The 17,333-nt window shown below is 29.6% G+C and overlaps 2 protein-coding genes across 2 annotated transcripts; one reads left to right on the forward strand and one right to left on the reverse strand.

Moving 5' to 3' along the window:
• Positions 1 to 12,946: 12,946 nt before the first annotated feature.
• On the reverse strand, positions 12,947 to 13,639 carry LOC111688172 (protein aveugle). The gene is made up of 2 exons (XM_023450650.2): positions 13,361 to 13,639; positions 12,947 to 13,294 (listed from the first exon to the last, which is right to left on the reverse strand). Exons 1-2 carry the CDS (start codon positions 13,505 to 13,507, stop codon positions 13,088 to 13,090), a joined length of 354 nt encoding a protein of 117 aa, XP_023306418.1. The 5' UTR covers positions 13,508 to 13,639; the 3' UTR covers positions 12,947 to 13,087.
• Positions 13,640 to 13,790: 151 nt separating this feature from the next.
• On the forward strand, positions 13,791 to 15,778 carry LOC111688165 (26S proteasome non-ATPase regulatory subunit 11). Its single transcript, XM_023450642.2, has 5 exons — positions 13,791 to 13,952; positions 14,039 to 14,363; positions 14,562 to 15,068; positions 15,131 to 15,343; positions 15,441 to 15,778. The coding sequence occupies exons 2-5, from the start codon at positions 14,049 to 14,051 to the stop codon at positions 15,669 to 15,671; spliced, it is 1,266 nt and encodes a 421-aa protein (XP_023306410.1). The 5' UTR covers positions 13,791 to 13,952; positions 14,039 to 14,048; the 3' UTR covers positions 15,672 to 15,778.
• Positions 15,779 to 17,333: the final 1,555 nt, after the last annotated feature.

Consider the following 17,333-nt stretch of genomic DNA (forward strand, 5'->3'; position numbering starts at 1 on the left):
TGAAATGACATCACCTTATAATTTATTCGTCTTGGATATTACCCTATAAATTGACCTTAAAAGCAAGGCGAGTCAATTGCAAGCTGAAGTCAAAGATAAATCTATAAGTTAAAGTCATTTCATAAAAACGATGCTGTTAAACTTTTCGCCCCCTTTTTGCTTATAAAGCATTTGAATTCACCTAGGCGAATCTGTTGAAATTAGCTGATTGTTATTTTTATTCCTAAAAATGTTATCATGATGATGTTAAAATGTTGTTCCTTTGAAATTTTCATTTCCCTCGAAAGGAAAATTGCTATCGTGAACTTATTGTAAACAATTCATTCACAATAGTTGAGTTTGTATGAAACAGCTGTCCAATGTCAACAAAATTCCATCAACAAATTTCACAACAGGGGATTTTTTTGACTACAAAAAAGTTTGTGAATGAAAAAAGTGAAAATGAAACTTAATTCACGTGAAATGATAATCGGCGAATAGGGGTGTATATTTAGCAAAAACCTCTCAGAATTGTTTATCTTAAACTCCATATACAGCTTTTGACATTTACATTTTATAGAAAACTTTTATATTAAAGTTGACAGCCCTGATATCAAAATTTAATTAAAACGCATTTCAAAAAACGTAAACAACAATATAAAATGAACAAAAAAACATACAATTTCTTTAATATTTTAATAACATTTGTACATGTATGTCTTTATGTATATTTTTTTAAATTGTCACAATGTCATTACCCTTAGCATACCTTCCCTTTTAACGAAAACGATGAACATTTAACAAAAAGTGAATATGGTTTAATTTTCAAAATAAAAAAATCAAATTAAAAAACGTGCAAAAAAAATCAAAAAGAAAACACAAACACAATCAAAACACATATTCTCATAAACATGCAGCAGCATGCACAGTCAAGAGTACACACAAATAACCAGTAAAAACCGGCAGTGTTGTTGTGACACAAACAATCACTTTTTATACAGTGTTGTATACATTTGTAGTAGGGTTCCATGAAACGAATTTCGTACCATAGACTTTATGTGAAAAGGTCGACTTTTTTTTGTAAAAAAAATCGCAATTTGTTTACAATCAAACCAGCAAGAGGTCACTTGATTACTTTTGTGTCCCATGTAATCTATAAAATAGACAGTTTAAAACATTCTATTTTGTTAAACTAACATTGATGATAAATTAGAAATTGTATAAACTTTTCTTTAAACAACAATAGTCATCCACGTACTGCCGGGGGAAATTACGTTTTTAAATTTATACTAATAATCCATCGTGTGTGTATGGTTTTTAGTGTAAAAAACATCGTCATCGACAACACGATTAAATTAACCCCTGGCCTGTGAAAACAATACAAAAGACAAACCAAAACATTTTTTTGTTGGATTCTTAATTCCATAAACAAAATATGTATGTAACTCAATTCGTCTTAATGAAAACTGTATAATGGAGTTTTACGAAAGATTTGTAACAACTCACATAATTGATGATTTAAAACAAATGAAAATTTTTAAGGTTAAATAATATTTTGTTTATTTTGACTCGAAAATTTTAACCTAAACTTATCATGTCTTAAATTATTGTTTAGTTTATAGCCTATCGTCGTGAACAAAATTTCCCTGTTGTGAAATTTGTTAATAGCATTTTCTGAACATTGAACAGCTGTTCCATTCAAAATCATCTATTGTGAATGAATTATTCACAAGTCTTTAACTTAGTTTATAGTATTGCATATAGTATTGTCTATAATCTATTCTATAGTATAGTCTATAATCTATTCTATAGTATAGTCTATAGTCCAGTCTGTAGTCTAGTCTATAGTCTAGTCTATAGTCTAGTCTATAGTCTAGTCTATATTCTAGTCTATAGTCTAGTCTATAGTCTAGTCTATAGTCTAGTCTATAATCTAGTCTATAGTCTAGTCTATAGTCTAGTCTAGTCTATAGTCTAGTCTATAGTCTAGTCTATAGTCTAGTCTATAGTCTAGTCTATAGTCTAGTCTATAGTCTAGTCTATAGTCTAGTCTATAGTCTAGTCTATAGTCTAGTCTATAATCTAGTCTATAGTGTAGTCTATAATCTAGTCTACAGTCGAGTCTATAGTATATTCTATAGTCTAATCTATAGTATAGTCTATAGTTTAGTCTAGAGTCTAGTCTATAATCTAGTCTATAGTGTAGTCTATAATCTAGTCTACAGTCGAGTCTATAGTATATTCTATAGTCTCGTCTATAGTCTAGTCTATAGTCTAGTCTAGAGTCTAGTCTATAATCTAGTCTATAGTGTAGTCTACAATCTAGTCTACAGTCGAGTCTATAGTATATTCTATAGTCTGGTCTATAGTCCAGTCTAGTCTATAGTCTAGTCTAGAGTACAGTCTATAGTCTAGTCTATAGTATAGTCTAAAGTATAGTCTATAGTATAGTCTAAAGTATAGTCTATAGTTTAATCTATAGCCTAGCCTATAGTCTAGTCTATAGAGTAGCCCATAGTCCTGTCTAGACTAGTCTATAGTGTAGTCTATAGTATAGTCTATAGTCTCGTTTATAGTGTAATCTATAGTCCAGTCTATAGTCTATTTAATAGTGTAGTCTATAGTCCAGTTTATAGTCTAGTCTATAATCTAGTCTATAGTACAGTCTATAGTACAGTTTATAGTCTAGTCTATAGTATAGTCTATAGAGTAGTCTATAGTCCAGTCTATAGTCTAGTTTATAGTGCAGTCTATAGTATAGTCTATAGTCTCGTTTATAGTGTAATCTATAGTCCAGTCTATAGTCTAGTTAATAGTGTAGTCTATAGTCCAGTTTATATAATGTTCTATAAAGGTAATGTCAATGATTTAGTAAAGTGTGGCGATTTCATTACCACGATTTGACATCATCAATTGTTAAAGAAGTTTGACTGTTTTGAAATAAATTTCCATAAACAAAAAACAGCTGCTAACTGATTAAACATCTTTCTTGATTATTTATTTCAACTTAAAAAATAACATGAAACAATTTGACCTGTTAAAACAATGCATATTTTACCGTTAACATTTGTTATTTATTTACTTAAGAATAGCGTGTAAATACTTCGACTTTGACCTATAAATTTCAATTCTTATTTGCATACTACGTATTATATATCTTCACACATACATATCTACATATATTTGCTATATGTAGCAATGTTAATTGAGGTAGTAAAAAATGTTAAAGAGCCACTGAATATAAAATCATCTAAACTTGCTGAAAAACTGTCATAAATTAAAATTTTCACTAAAAAAAAAAACTAGACATAACCTACAAAATAAATAATGAAAAGATTTTTTAAAGAAAATACTTTATTTCTTTTTAAAAATTATACATTTTCAACAAAAATATATTTTTTAAGTTAGAACATTTTTGTCACAAATTGCTATTAGAAACATTTAAACATTTATAAACTTTTCTTTCTTTCCTGCTCTCACACACATACCTATGGATTTTTCATAGAGAGAAAAAATGTTACAATAACAACAACAACACTAAACATCAATTTATTTATTTTTTTCTTCGTTTATTTTAATAAAGTGTTGCCCATAAGTTTTATTAAATAATTAATAGACGATTTTAACTTATAAAGGCCATTACTACAGCTATGATTTTGGCCTAGTCTAGTTTATAGTCTATTCTACAATCTAGTCTATGGTCTAATCTACGGTCAAGTTTATAGTGAGTCTAGTCTATAGTCTAGTCTATAGTCTAGTCTATAGTCTAGTCTATAGTCTAGTCTATAGTCTAGTCTATAGTCTAGTCTATAGTCTAGTCTATAGTCTAGTCTATAGTCTAGTCTATAGTCTAGTCTATAGTCTAGTCTATAGTCTAGTCTATAGTCTAGTCTATAGTCTAGTCTATAGTCTAGTCTATAGTCTAGTCTATAGTCTAGTCTATAGTCTAGTCTATAGTCTAGTCTATAGTCTAGTCTATAGTCTAGTCTATAGTCTAGTCTATAGTATAGTCTATATTCTAGTCTATAGTCCAGTCCAAAATCTAGTCTATAATCTAGTCTATAATCTAGTCTATAGTTTAGTATATGCTTTAGTCTACTACTATGTCTATATTCTAGTCTATAGTCTAGTCTATAGCGTAGTCTATAGTCTAATCTACATTCTAGTCTACAGACTAGCCTATAGTCTAGTATATAGTCTATAGTGCAGTCTATAGTCTAGTCCATAGTCTAGTCTATAGTATAGTCTATATTCTAGTCTATAGTCTAGTCCATAGCCTAGTCTATAATCTAGTCTAAAGTCTAGTCCATAGTCTAGTCTATAATCTAGTCAACAAGCTAGCCTATAGTCTAGTCCATAGTCTAGTCTGTAGTCTAACCTATAGACTTGTCTAGACTCTTTTGTATATTCTATGAAATCTCAGTATCTAGCTTCTTCACTTTGCAACTACCCTTTTTCATTCTTTTATCTCTGTTAATTTAATTCAGCTGTTCTTAATTTAACATTTAACAAAAAATTTAAGCAAATTTTTTTTTGTTACCCCTTTTAATTTTCTAATAATTCTTCTTTAAAGCTTTTTGTTTATTTGAAAAATGTTTTCTAATTATAAATTTTTTGTCGTTGTTGTTGTGAAGTTTACCTAATTTTTATTCATAATTATAATATTATTATATTTTACTTAATTTCGTATTTTTTTTGCGTTCTAAACTGTGCCCTGTATCTTGTCCGTCTGTATCAGCTTTTCATGCCGTTTACAAAGTTAAAAATAAATTTGCATAATTTCCATAAGTTGAACATGAAAAAGAAAACATGTTTGAAAATAAAACAAGTTTTTATTTCAATTTTGTGTGTTGTTATATTTGTTGTTATTGTTTTTATTTATAAATGTTTTTAAAATATTTATATTGCTATTGTTTTAGTAGTCTTCATGGCTTGAGAACAAATAAAACTATTGTTTTGGGGGAACAGAAAAAAAAAACTAAAAACGAAGACAGACGATAAAGACTATTCTGTTGAGTGGACTATAAATAGACTATAGTCTATTTTATAGGCCAGACTTTAGTCCAGACTATATAGTCTATTCTATAGCCCAGATTATAGTCAATTCTATAGCCCAGACTACAGTCTATTCTATAGTCTATTCCATAGTCCAGACTATAGTATATTCTATAGTACGGACTATGGTGTATTCTATAGTCCAGACTATAGCCTCTTCTATAGTCCACACTATAGCCTCTTCTATAGTCCACACTATAGCCTCTTCTATAGTCCACACTATAGCCTCTTCTATAGTCCAGACTATAGTCCAAACTATAGTCCTGACTATGGTCTATTCTTTAGTCTAGACTATAGTCTATTCTATTGTCCAGACTATAGCCTCTTCTACAGTCCAAACTATAGCCTCTTCTATAGTCCAGAATATAATATATTCTATAGTTCAGACTATAGCCTCTTCTATAGTCCAGACTATAGCCTATTCTATAGTCCAGACTATAGCCTATTCTATAGTCCAGACTATAGTCCAGACTATAGTCTATTCTATAGTCCAGACTATAGTCTATTCTATAGTCCAGACTATAGTCCAGACTATAGTCTATTCTATAGTCCTGACTAAAGTCTCTTCTTTAGTCCAGCCTATAGTCTCTTCTATTGTCCTGACTATAGCCTCTTCTACAGTTCAAACTACAGTCTATTCCATAGTCCAGACTATAGTCTATTCTATAGTCCAAACTATAGGTTATTCTATAGTCCAAACTATAGTCTATTCTATAGTTCAAAATATAGTCTATTCTATAGTCCAGACTATAGTCTATTCTTTAGTCCAGACAATTGAGTGTTCTATAATTTACTCTATAGTCCAGACTATAGTCCATTCTATGGTTCAGTTTATACACTATTCTATAATCCAGACAATAGTCTATTCTATAGTCCAGACTATGGTTTATTCTATAGTCCTGACTACAGTGTGTTCTATATTCCAGACTATAGTCTATTCTATAGTCCAAACTATAGTCTATTCTATAGTCCAAACTATAGTCTATTCTATAGTGCAGACTATTGTCTGTTTTATAGTCCAGACTATAGTCTATTCTATAGTCCAGAATATAGTCTATTCTATAGTCCAGACTATAGTCGATTCTATAGTCCAGACTATAGTCGATTCTATAGTCCAGACTATAGTCGATTCTATAGTCCAGACTATAGTCTATTCTATAGTCAAGACTATAGTCTATTCTATAGTATAGACTATAGTCTATTCTATAGTCCAGACTATAGTCTATTCTATAGTCCAGACTGTAGTCTATTCTGTAGTCCAGTCTATAGTCTATTCTATAGTCCAGACTATAGTCTATTCTATAGTCCAGACTATAGTCTATTCTATAGTCCAGACTATAGTCTATTCGATAGTCCAGACTATAGTCTATTCGATAGTCCAGTCTATAGTCTATTCGATAGTCCAGACTATAGTTTATTCGATAGTCCAGACTATAGTTTATTCGATAGTCCAGACTGTAGTCTATTCTATAGTCCAGAATATAGTCTATTCTATAGTCTAGACTATATTCTACTCTGTAGACTATTTTCTATGCTATAGGCCTGACAGATAGCCTATTATCTAGTCCATTTTAAACTACAGTCCATTCTATATTCTTTAGTAACAACTTACTTTTTATTGAAATTACTTTTAAGTTTACTCTCGTTAAATGAAATGACTAAAATGTTGTACATATTTATTTAGTTATTTTAAAAAATAATTGTAGCAAATGGTTAAAAATAAAAAATGGTTGTTTAGTTACTAACTAAAAATGATAGTCCATATAGTATGTACATAGTTATTTTAATTTAATATCAATTTATATTATTACAAACTGAACTGCTACTTATCATGTTTTTTTTTTAATAATTGTTTATAAATTTGTTTATTTATCTATTAAAAAATAAAAAATTTACCACATAGTTCAAATGGGGTTGAATGGTTTTTGAAATATTTACATACGATATAACGTTTATCTCATCATATTAAGTAACGAAATAGTGTCATCCTTATGATTTTATTAAGATTTTTTAATCATCCAGTAAACGTTTTATTATAAATTTGAGTGAAAAAAGTATTACGTCAATATTATTTAAACAAAAAGTGTTATTGTATTAAAAAAAATCTATAGGTTTTGGGAAATTACAGTGTTTTATTAAGCCTATCGAAACCAGTGTAGATAACGTTTATATTTAAAACTTTAACGTAAACGTGTTGATGCATCAGCTGATCCACAAGTTGAAACACATTCTTCGTGAAAGTGTTGACTGACTTGCACACACAAGTCTTTACATTTTCTATGTTGGAAATGTTAATTTTTTCATTCCGTTTGTAACAGGGTTTGAAATAGCAACTATCATGGGACCTTATAAAAAACGAATGCTTATTACAACTTTTAATTATAATATCTATCTGTAAAACTGTTAATTGGGACGCGTTAAGGTAAAATCAATCGTAATTGTCATATAGAAAAGTTCTGAAGTGTTTATAACGTAAACGTATCGTGACGTTGTTAAACAAGAAAAAAAAAACTCGTTCATGTGGCAGTCAGAGTAAACAGCTGATTCTAAATATGTATGTGTAAGTTTATTTGCTTTTTATTGTTGACGTGCAAAGTAACAACAATAAAAACAACACTAGAATCGAAAAAGCAAATAACAACAAAGCAAATACATATGCGATAGAAATAACAACAACGAACACAAAAATGTTATAAATACTACAAAAAACTGACAAATACTGTCGGTATTAAGGAATTGTGTAATGCCGTACAGTTCTACAGAGGCGAATATAAAGTTAACTATAGTTAGTAATATTGATTAAACTATTGTTAGAACTTAAGATTAACCAATAGTTAAGACTTCAAAATGTTCCCACGACAATTGGATCTTCGCTCCGGAACGACCCGAGTCATACTCGACCAAAGATTGTCAACCCAACGACAGCTGTATCAACCGAAGGTTTTTCCCCAGGAAATAACTATCGGCCACAGACGAGCTGTTACAACAACAGAGTACTTTGAAATTTTCATTACTCTCAAAGGGAAAAATTCCTATTTCGAACTTGTTGTGAACACGTTATTCACTATAGTTGATATTGTATTGAACAGCTGTTCAATGTTTACAAAGTTCCATTTACAAATTGCACAACAGGAAGGGAGTTTTTTTTCACGACAAAGTTTGTGTGAACGAAAAAAAAGTGAAAAGAGAAATGAGAAGAACATATTTCACGCGAAATGGCGATAATTGTCGATAGGGTTGATAGTCTGATCTAAAGTCAATAATATAGACTTACATATCATATTTACGGTTTAATCAAAGCTATTTCTTGATCTATAAAGAAAACAATAGACTGATTTATAGTCAAGACTATAGGTTAAACTTATAGTCAATAAAGCCGACTTTACACGATCACACAAGTAATATGATCTGACAAAATTTTGTGTAGAAGAGGACGGATGGGATCGTCTAAACGCAATATGTAGTGAAACCATAACACATTGATAGGGAAAACGTATGGAAAATTTGACAGTCGTATGGCTCTCTTTTTGAAATGATTCAAAAAACAAGCAGGTCGCATTAGATCAGGGATGTATTATACGAATGGAATTTCATTTTACTTTTCCATTAGACTTTAGGTACGTAAAGTGTGAAGTGTCCTTAACATAGACTTATACTTCGTCATTAGTCAACACTTTATGCTTTAGTTCAGAATATAGACTAATCTATAGCCAAGTATATAGACTAATCAATGGTCAGGACTATAGACTGACCCATAGTCAAGGCTATAAACTGATGGAAAGTTATTAAATTGATCTAAAGCCAAAGATTATATGAGATAAAATCGCTCATTAAAATTATTTTAAAATTTTCGAAAAACAGAATTTTTATTTTTGAAATAAAAAATATATTACTCAAGCAGAAATTTTCATATTTGAATATTCTAAACATTAAGAAATTCAACATTTAGATTCACTCATTTGAATATGTAAATTCTGTCTGATTGATTGGTTCTTAAAAATGTAATTAATTTGACGTAATTTTTTAAGTGTAAACTTGATAAGTTACACCATATCAAATAATTTATAAAAAAAATTTTCAAATGACAGGTGTTTTAAAAATATTGCAAAAAGTTTCTTTCAACTTTTTTTAATAAATTAAATTTTAAATAAAAACAAAATTAAGGGAAAATAAATATTTTTTACAATTTTTAAAATTATAAAGAAATTTTAATATTTTTTAACAATTTTAAATTAATTTTTAATATTTTTTTATAAAAAACCCAAAATACTTTCTTATCTTGCCATATTTCTTTAATAATCACAACGGCTGTCAAGTTATCTCTTACAATTTTAAGCCACATGGCAAGCCTACCTATTGTGAATAGTAGAAGAGAGAAAAATATAAAATAAAAACAAAAAACCTCATCATAATAAGCACACAAAAACAACAACTGTTTTACACAAACTTTGCTTAAAAAAGAAAGAGATCACCATAGTCTCAACTTACCTTTCAAACTCTATAGTTTTGACTCATTTCCGCTTAAGGAAATTTAAACAAACACAATTATTTTTTTTCTTTTACACTTTTCTTCACACACACTGAAAACGTTTAAAAGGAGAGATGATTGAAAATTGAAGAAAAAAAAATTGCGAAAAATTGTTGGTTTTTTTTTTCTATTCGATAAAAGAAAATTGAAACTTTTTGTGTTAATTTTTTATTTCTGAACAATTTTTCTTTAAACAAAATTTATATAGAAATATTATGGACTTTTTTTTTTGGTTGCAATAAAACACTTTTTAATAAATTGTTAATTTTTTTCACATGAGCCACTAAGAAAATATTCCTTCCGTGTGCGCCTTTTTTCACTGCGCTAGAAAATTATTCTTAACAACAAAACACTACGAGGTCCAAAAGTAAACTGAGAAAAAATTTTGCTTCGTTTACGACACTTTACACAAGAAAACGAAAGAGAATTTATACTAGTTGACAGCAGGGGAATAATTTTGTCAGCATGCAAAGTTTTTATTGGATTTTTTTATGTATGCCATTTGACAGTAACGATTATAGGGGATTTTTTTTATATACTAAGTTTGACAATCTTATGTGTACTAATGATTAAACAGCTGTTTTGCTAACTACATTTTTTTAGTGAATTCTACTTGCAGTCACTACTTGGTGCTTCATTTTCTGCATAGCTTTGTACAAGAGTAAGAGGGAGATGACTGCAGTTCTCTTTGACAATAGTTAGTGATAATTTTAAGTAATTGTTGCCATTTTTTTAGTCTTTTAGTTAAAGATAGATAATTCCCTAAAAAATCTCCAGTAATATTAAAACATTTTTGTCAAGATGCAATTTTAATTAAATTTTTTCTTCTAATTTCATTTATCATTAAAGTTGGATAATTTTTTTTGTTATAGTTTTTGGTTTAATTATTTCTAAAGTTATTAACAATTTTATAGAATAGTGTTCGTTTTATTCATTTTGCCTAAAAAATGTGTAATTTAACATTTCAAGCTATTAGGCAACTCTTTATACAATTGGAAATACGAAAATAGAAAAACAAACTTTAATAAAAAGACAACCTAAATTGACAACTTTCAGAGTACAGAGTACCAGGCTAATATAATAACAACGGCGTCAAGTCGTTTTTTGTTTAACGGCGTCTGTTTTGAAGAGAAATTACTGGCAGCAGATAAAATTTCCACTTAAATTTAAACAAATTTTCTTTAGAAAAATGGCTTTTAAAAGCTGATTTTATATAGAAAATAATGGTTTATTATATAGAAAACTATTTCGAAGAACATTTTTCTATAGAAAATTGTAATTTTAATCGTTATTTCAATATAAAAAATTTTTGTAGAGAAAATTAGTTTTATAACTGTTGTTAATTTCTATGAGCGTTTGTTATAAAAGAATCTATTTTTATACAAAATTTTGTTGTTGTAACTGTTCAACTGTGGCCGATAATTCTTCCCTTTCGGTTGATACAGCTGTCACTGGGTTGACAATATTTGCCCGGGTATAATTCGGGTCGTTCCAGAGCGAAGATCCAGTTGTAGTGGGAACATATTAAAAATGTTATGCATTTAGCTGTTATATAGGGTTCTATAAAACGACTTTCGAATAATCGAACAATCGACTTTTTGTCGAAAAAAGTCGAAGTCGACTATATTGTTCCAAAAAAGTCGATAACTCGACTATGGTCTATGAAAAAAGTCGAAAAATCGAATTTGTAAATAAAAGTCGAAAAAAGTCGGAAAGAGTCGAAAAGTCGGAAAGAGTCGAAAAAAGTTGAAAAGTTGGAAAAAGTCGAAAAAAGTCGAAAATATTCGGAAAAAGACGAAAATAGTCGAAAATAGAAAGAAGTCGAAAAATTAAAAAAATTGCAAAAAATAGAAAAAATATAAATAAAATTTTTTATTAATAATAATAATAATAAATACTAATAATAATAATAATATAATGTTAAATGGCAACATTATAAATTTACGCTTCTGGCAACTTTATAAATTTCTAACTCTGGTCGGAAAAAGTCGAAAATTGTCGAAAAAAGTCGGAAATAGTCGAAAAAAGTCAAAAGTCGGAAAAAGTCGGAAAAAGACGCTTTTGGCAACTTTATAAATTTCTAACTCTGGTCGGAAAAAGTCGGAAATTGTCGAAAAAAGTCGGAAATAGTCGAAAAAAGTCAAAAGTCGAAAATAGTCGGAAAGAGTCGAAAAGTCGGAAAAAGACGCTTCTGGCAACTTTATAAATTTTTAACTCTGGTCGGAAAAAGTCGAAAAAAGTCGGAAAGTCGGAAATAGTCGAAAAAAGTCAAAAGTCGAAAAGTCGGAAAAAGTCGAAAAGTCAGAAAGAGTCGAAAAAATTCGAAAAGTCAACTATTTATAAAATATTAAAAGTCGAAAAGTTGACTTTTCATAAAATGCAAAAAGTCAAAAAGTCGAAATGTCGACTTTTCATAAAATGCAAAAAGTCGACTTTTCATAAAATGCAAGAAGTCGAAAAGTCGACTTTTCGTTTCAACTATAGAACCCTACTGTTATATGTAATATTTTCTACAAAAAAAAAAAAACAATTATAAAATTTTAAATTTTCTACAGAAAATTCTCTTATATAGGTAATGTTTTGCGTTAGAAACTGTTATACAAACAATATTTTGATAAATAAACTCTCATACACAACATTTTCTGAAGAAAGCTTGTAAATATGTAAAATCTTATACAAATATTTTCTGTAAAATAATCAAAATTTATTCTACATTATAGACTAGATTATAACTGGACTATAAGACTTTGCTATAGATAATACTACATTATAAACTGGACTATAGATTGGACTATAAAATATACTTTAGACTAAACTGTAGACAAGACTAGACTATCGATTCGTCTATATCATAGACCAGACAAGACTAGACTTTATACCAGATGATAGACTAAACTGTTGATTATAGAGATCAATATAAACTACAGACCAGACTATCCTCTAGACTGTATAATAGTCGATAGTACTAAATTGAACGCTAGACAATGTTACACAAGTAATACACTGTGAAAAAGGAACTTTTATACACAGTATTTGCTTAAAAACTCTTATAAAGAAGCTTTTTAATGAAAAACTGTTCAGCTTTAGATTCCGAACAAGACTGCTGCGGACAGATCGAAAGTTGCTTAGACCTGGTTCACACTAAGAAACTTTCTCTCACACACAAAAACCAAAATATTTCCCAGTCTGAACCAGGTCTAACCGATTGTAAATATACCGAAAAAATACTTTTTCTTTTTAATTTTATTAATTTATTCTTCTAATTTAGTATTTGCTTTAAAATTGATTATTTTTTTCTTTTGTATAATAATTAATTTAAATTTGTTTTCATAAACTACTTACTAAATATTAAAGTTTAAATTTTATATTTTAATTATTTTTGTTTTTTGTTTTGTACAACCACAATCACTTGGTGTTTTTTCTATAATAATAAACTAACAATATCATCTTTTTTTAATTTAGAACAAAAAAAATAATAATAATAAAACATAATTCGTTGCACCTTTTTGTTTAAGGGATAACAAATTACTTTTGAGCTTTAGCATGAGATATTTTGGCCATTGAATGTTGATTCACTATACGTTCCATATCACGTATTTCCATAATATCAGTCTTAAGGCGCTGTTTGACAATTTCACGCCAAATAGCTTCCCTATCACGATTATTTGTAACACCCATACGCTGCAGGGAGGAGTCATTGATACGTAACAAAGCACGACCAGTGATTTCATGCTGGTTAAATGTAATATGGCATCAATAAGTTCTATTTTTATATAAACAATTTAGTCATCTCATTACCTTTGAAAATAATTCCAAGTATTCTAAATATTCACTGCAATGCCTGCGATACCATTTCAATACATCACCCACTGTCCATAGATATACTGGTTTTGGTCTATCCGGTTTCGATCTGGTCCTATTACTCGTTGTGGTCTCTTCTACCATAGTTTCTTTTTTATTTTTTTATATTTTTTCCACAAATTTTATAAATTATTGTAAAAATCCATCATAACTATTAAAAAATGTAAAATGACAACAATGTTTACGTACAACACACAAAAAGAGAATAATAAAATAGAGACATTTTTATTAAAAACGCGTTTGTGATTTATTTTTCTTTTATTACAACTATTGTGATTGTTTTTTTTTTGGTTGTTTGTTTTATAGGTTGGCAGCACTGCATAACATGACTGGCAGTAGCCAGAGAGCAACAACAACAACAAATTGACATTTGTAAAACACAAAAGAAAAAGTAAAAACGCAAGAAATTATACAAATCATCGCGAAAATTTGCAATATATAAAATTTAAATTGAAAAATAAATTAAATTGTATTATCATTTAACAAGTGAACATTAATCATTTTTTATATACGTTCCCCTCAAAACAAAGTAAGTTTGTTAAAACATTGTTTTGGTTTAATTAAGAAAAAAGGAACAACTAAATTCTTTGCTATTGTCTCTTGCTGTTTTTATAGTAAAAGAAAAATGGCCGGAGCAACTTTATTCGAACGGGCTCAAGCCTTATCGAATGTTAACCGTGAGGAAGGTATTTCTTTGCTAAATAAAATCGTACGCGAACAGGAGGTGGCCGAAAATGATGAAGAACTTATACGTATCAAGGAACAGGGCATCTTACAGTTGGGTGAACTCTATAAACAAGAGGGCAAGGCTAAGGAATTGGCCGATTTGATTAAAGTAACCCGCCCGTTTTTGAGTCTTATTAGCAAGGCTAAAGCGGCAAAATTGGTGCGTTCTTTGGTGGATATGTTCCTGGATATGGATGCTGGTACGGGTATAGAGGTGAGTTTTAGGCGAACTCAGGGTCATGTCTATCAAATATATATACTAGACTATGGTCTAAACTATAGACTAGATCAGACTATTCTAGACTGTAGGCTAGACTATATACTACACTACTAACTAATGACAGGTTCACTCCTTCATATTTGTCTCAAACTAAAAGAAATCCACTTCATTTTCATTTCCCTCCACCAACAGGTGCAACTCTGCAAAGATTGCATTGAATGGTCGAAACAGGAAAAACGTACATTCTTGCGTCAAAGTTTGGAGGCCCGTTTAATTGCACTCTACTTTGATACCGGCATGTATACGGATGCCTTACAATTGGGTTCACAACTTCTTAAGGAACTTAAGAAACTAGATGATAAAAATCTTTTGGTCGAAGTGCAACTATTAGAAAGTAAAACCTATCATGCTCTCAGTAATTTGCCAAAAGCTAGAGCTGCTCTTACATCGGCACGCACCACAGCAAATGCCATCTATTGTCCACCTAAAGTGCAGGCATCTTTGGATTTACAATCGGGCATATTGCATGCAGCCGATGAGCGTGATTTTAAAACTGCCTTCTCCTATTTCTATGAGGCCTTTGAGGGTTTCGATAGTGCAGATAATGCTAAAGCTTTGACTGCACTCAAATATATGTTATTGTGCAAAATAATGTTGGGTCATTCGGATGATGTTAATCAAATTGTTAGTGGAAAATTGGTAAGTTAAGAAGAAGAAGGGGGTTGGTTTCCTTTACTATATTAATAATGTTTACATTTAAGGCTATTACCTATTCGGGCCGTGACATAGATGCCATGAAATCGGTGGCCGAGGCTTCACACAAAAGATCTTTGGCTGATTTTCAGGCTGCCCTTAAGGATTATCACAAAGAATTGGCCGAAGATGTTATTGTTCAGGCACATTTGGGCACTTTGTATGATACAATGTTGGAGCAAAATCTTTGTCGCATCATTGAACCCTACTCACGTGTACAGGTATGAATTGAAAATAACAACAATAACAACAAAATTTCATTATTTATAACAAATTTTATGTTGCATGTTTTTTTTTTTTTCTTTTTTCTGTTTTAAGGTCTCACATGTTGCCGAATGCATTAAATTGCCCATGCCTCAGGTGGAAAAGAAATTATCACAAATGATTTTGGATAAGAAATTCAGTGGCATTTTGGATCAGGGTGAAGGTGTTTTAATCGTTTTCGAAGAGACCCCCGTTGACAAAACCTACGAAAGAGTTTTAGAAACCATACACAGTATGGGCAAAGTTGTCGATACTCTCTATCAAAAGGCCAAGAAATTGTCATAGATATAAATCGTTTTAAATAAGAAACAACAAACATTTATAAATCAACAACAACACAAAATTATTATAACTTCTTTTTTTTTTAAACAAAACAAAATCAATAATCTATAGTTTTAAACTCTTGTTTCTCTTTTTCAAATCATACTATAAAACAACAACAAAAAAACTTTAAAAATTTTACCATTATCTGGTCCATAGTTTCTAATTTGTTTAATTATTTTCTTTCAACAACATTATTTTTTCTTTTTATACAAAACTTTAAAACGGAATTTTTTAGTTTCATTAAAGAAAAAACAAAATTTTTGATAAATAATAATGCTGTTTCTAAAAATACAATACAAAATTTATTCCATCTTTGCAAATTGGCGTGTTTACAACAAAAAAATATATTATTAAATTAACAATAAAAAAAAAGAAAAAAAATTAAAAAAAAACTTAATAAAAAAATACTAAACTTATAAAAAAACGTAATTTGTAAAGTGTTTTTAATGTTTCAAATGTATTCCTTACACGCTCTACATTATCCTACATAGAGTGTTGGCAAAGTAGGTGCTGGATTGTATAGCAGATTATGATAGTAAGCACGCTGAGGATAAGCTTCTATTAAAGCTCCCAAGAAAGCTAATAAGACTATAGTTAATATATTAAATTTCATTTTTGTAGTTTTGTGTATGCCTTATCAGAGTTTTTATACTATTCTTATAGAGATTTCAAAACTAAAGGTACTTTTTTCAATTTGTCAGTAATCAGGGTAGTTCCCCTGACATTAAATATTAAACATGAATAATTTTGCTAATAAAAATACACATTTTTCCTTTACGTGGAAACAATTGATCATAAAAGTCTGAAATTCTTGCTTTAGTTCATATTAAGAAGGGGTTTTTATACTTTTCGAACTATCAAAAAGTTTGGTTTATATTTGCTGGGGGATTTCTATTGTTGTTGTAACAGCTAATACTATACAATAATGCAGATAATTCTACCTCAATGTCCAGACTTAACAATTTAACTATTTTAACTAAATGCGTCCACAAATCCATTGCACAAAGTGAAGCAGGGTTGGCCAAACAGTTGAATATGTGGTAGGTTTTATGGGGATATGGACCAAAGTCTAGTCTATAGTCTACTCCATGGTCGAGTGTATAATCCAGTCCATGATCTATTGTATAGTCTAGTCTAGTCTATAGTTCAGTCTGTTGTCTAGTTTATAGTTTGGTCTATAGTATAGTCTACAGTTCAGTCTAGCCTAGTCTTTAGTATAGCAAACTCTATAGTCTAGTCTATAATACAGTCTATTATATAGTCTATAATCTAGGCTAGTCTATAGTCTAGTCTACTGTCTAGTCTATAGTCAAGTTTATAGTCTTGTGTGTAGTCTAGTCTATATCTAGTTTATAGTCTAATCTATAGTCTATGGTTTTGTCTGTAGTCTAGTGTATAGTCTAACATATAGTTTAATCTATAGCCTAGTCTTAAGTCTAGTCTATAGTCTAGCCTATAGTCTAGTCTATAGTCTATAGTTTAGTCTATATTCTAGTCTATAGTCTATTCTATAATCTAGTCTTAAGTCTACTCTATAGTCTAATCTATAGTCTAGTCTATAGTCTAGTCTTCAGTCTAGCCCATAGTCTAGCCTATAATCTAGTCTATAGTCTAATATATAGT

The sequence above is a fragment of the Lucilia cuprina genome, chromosome 6 (assembly GCF_022045245.1).
Source record: "Lucilia cuprina isolate Lc7/37 chromosome 6, ASM2204524v1, whole genome shotgun sequence".
NCBI classification, from domain to species: Eukaryota; Metazoa; Arthropoda; class Insecta; order Diptera; family Calliphoridae; genus Lucilia; species Lucilia cuprina.